This window comes from Macrobrachium nipponense, chromosome 7, assembly GCF_015104395.2.
Source record: "Macrobrachium nipponense isolate FS-2020 chromosome 7, ASM1510439v2, whole genome shotgun sequence".
Lineage (NCBI taxonomy): Eukaryota > Metazoa > Arthropoda > Malacostraca > Decapoda > Palaemonidae > Macrobrachium > Macrobrachium nipponense.
Window position 1 is genome coordinate 18,608,987 of NC_061109.1, and position 2,500 is coordinate 18,611,486.

Genomic DNA, 2,500 nt, shown 5'->3' on the forward strand with positions numbered 1-2,500 from the left:
TAGTCTGTCTGCCTCTTTCTCTCGCACACGATGTCTCCTCGGATGGACTAATAATTGTGTCTTTGAGACATCCTAATCCTTGTAAGTCCTTGTAACTCTCAAGGGGCGTTAGCAGGACGCTTTGGCTAAATCTCTCTCTCTCTCTCTCTCTCTCTCTCTCTCTCTCTCTCTCTCTTATTTGAGACGACATCCTGAGATCCAGAGCTCTCCCTCTCTCTCTCTCTCTCTCTCTCTCTCTCTGTCTCCAAGTCCTAAGTGTGTCACCAGGAACTCGGTGTTTTCAGCAGCCCTACGGTTTTGTCCTCAACGACTCGCTAGGTTTTCAAAGTCGTCGAATGAAAAGGGGAGACGAAGAAGACGACTCGCTTCCCAAGATACGATTTGGGACGACCCTCTTAATGGTCCAACAACCTCTTGCACGCAGGTCTGGACCACGCCAACTACTGGATAGGCGCCAATGACGATGATTCCGAAGGCCAATGGAAGTGAAGCGATGGAACGGACGTTCCCTTGAGCACCACCTTTTGGCGGTACGGCTGCGACGCCGACCGCAGCAGGAGGCCCCGGGTCGACCCCGGCAGGAACTGCGCCATTTTGGACTGCCTTAGTTTCGAGACCGGAAAGTTCTGTCCGATCTGCGAGATGGTTTGATGGCAGTGCGAGTGTGAAATAAAGTATAAAAATAACAAGGACTCTAGGGAGAATGCATGGGACTAAAATAAAACAAAAAAAGATGAGGTATGAAATAAAAGATTATACATATCTTCTTTCTGTGTTTACATTTACCTCGTTAACTTCTTCCTACTGCACCGTAGTACTATTCTTTGGAAGTTTGAGTTTCAAGTCAATGGCCCCTTTGCGATGGTGGGATTGTTCCATATGAATAGGGTTCGTCCCCTGAATAATACTAATAATAATAATAATAATAATAATAATAATAATAATAATAATAATAATAATTAACACATCATCATATATATAAAGAGGGTTCCCTAGAGAGAGAGATTCTGTTTAAACTAAAAGTAGACACTAAGGCTACAACAGGAAGAGCCGGAGAGAGGAGAGAGAGAGAGAGAGAGAGAGAGAGAGATATTCTGTTTAAACTAAAAGTAGACACTAAGGCTACAACAGGAAGAGCCGGAGAGAGAGAGAGAGAGAGAGAGAGAGAGAGAGAGAGAGAGAGAGAGCGATTTTATCTGTCATTCAAAAGGCGTTTTGCTGTGTTGGGGCATCCATCCACGAAGCAATTATTTGCCCAGTCAAAATTATTCTAAATTAAAATATCCCAGAGTTCATGCACAAAAATATGCAGCCCTTTCGTTGTTTCGGTTTTCAAGTATTTTCTGAGACATTCAATTCTAAATATTGGTAAAACTGTTCTTGAGCTTGATTATTTCTGTAACATACTACAAGGACATGAGAGTGGTAAAAGTGATAGAAAGGTTAACAGTTGAAAAGAAAGAACGGAGCATTTGGAGGTGATGTGGTCATGTGTAGAAATCGGAGAAGTTGAGGAGAAAGGACGAGATGAAGACCTACAAGGTAGTGGATAAATGGAATGGCCGAAATACTGAAGTGGAAGGGTCATGGTGAATGGCGAAGTATGTGCAGGGGGCTGGGCGTGCTGATGATGAAGTGACTAATGTTCTGGAACATTTCCGCACCGGGGGTTCATCCTCTGACTCAGCAGTTAAACGATAATAGTGGTTATAAAGTTCGTCTTTGTTTTTCACAAAGGGTGACCCTGTAGGCATTACTTCAGGCTCTTTGGAGCGTCCCTTCGGCGCCTAACCCCAAACCCTCTCATTCTTTTTACTATACTTTGGTTAATAGTCTCTTTCTTCTGCCTTACTTTTTATCCTCTCCCAACAATGGTTTCATAATGGAACTGCTTTGAGGTTTTCCTCCTGTTATACCTCGAACACCTTTATGCTCTCAGTTTCCCTTATAGCTATGAATGACCTCACTAGTCATAGCACTTGGCTTTTGGCCTAAATTTTATACGCCATTCCTTAGTTGGGAGAATTGGTGGGCTGTAGGAAAGAAGCGAACCACGAGCCTAGAAAGCGTGACCAAGAGCTGTCCCATTATGACCGAATCACCCTATATTTTGATCAATTTATTTTTTTGTTTGTCTATATATATTTTTTGTCTTCAATCTGGATTCTGCAGTTGAAGCGTGAATGCGGCAGTGACCAATGTTTTTAATGCAGTGGAACCAGCCCTCCCTCTTTAAGGGAATTGGTTTGATAATAAATTTATGTATACAAATTATTTTGCTGGTGTCACTCTGTAGAAGTCATCTTCCTTGATAATTACCAAAAGAATATAACTGAAACGACATTTGCTATCTCGATTTATTAGACCACCGTCGAACACAAACATAAATATACTTTACATAAAATTAAAAAACAAAAGAAGCCACAAAAGCACTTTGGATGTCTGTCCATCACGCGATTTCGCAGACTGGACAATATTTTATTTCCCCGACGTCTCCCAG

The 2,500-nt window shown here is 42.2% G+C and overlaps 1 protein-coding gene and 1 long non-coding RNA gene across 2 annotated transcripts in view; one reads left to right on the top strand and one right to left on the bottom strand.

The window, feature by feature from the left end:
- LOC135217711 (uncharacterized) overlaps window positions 1-766 on the top strand; it is a 3,185-nt gene extending 2,419 nt beyond the window's left edge. Inside the window, exon 4 of the long non-coding RNA XR_010315171.1 lies at window positions 425-766. This is a non-coding gene — a long non-coding RNA (uncharacterized LOC135217711). The remainder of the gene's footprint in view (window positions 1-424) is intronic.
- Window positions 767-2,343: 1,577 nt separating this feature from the next.
- Window positions 2,344-2,500, bottom strand: part of LOC135217519 (uncharacterized) — a 4,084-nt gene continuing 3,927 nt past the window's right edge. Inside the window, exon 4 of the mRNA XM_064253477.1 lies at window positions 2,344-2,500. This exon is cut by the window's right edge and continues 212 nt beyond it. Coding sequence (XP_064109547.1) covers window positions 2,450-2,500 — 51 coding nt within the window. The 3' untranslated portion in view covers window positions 2,344-2,449.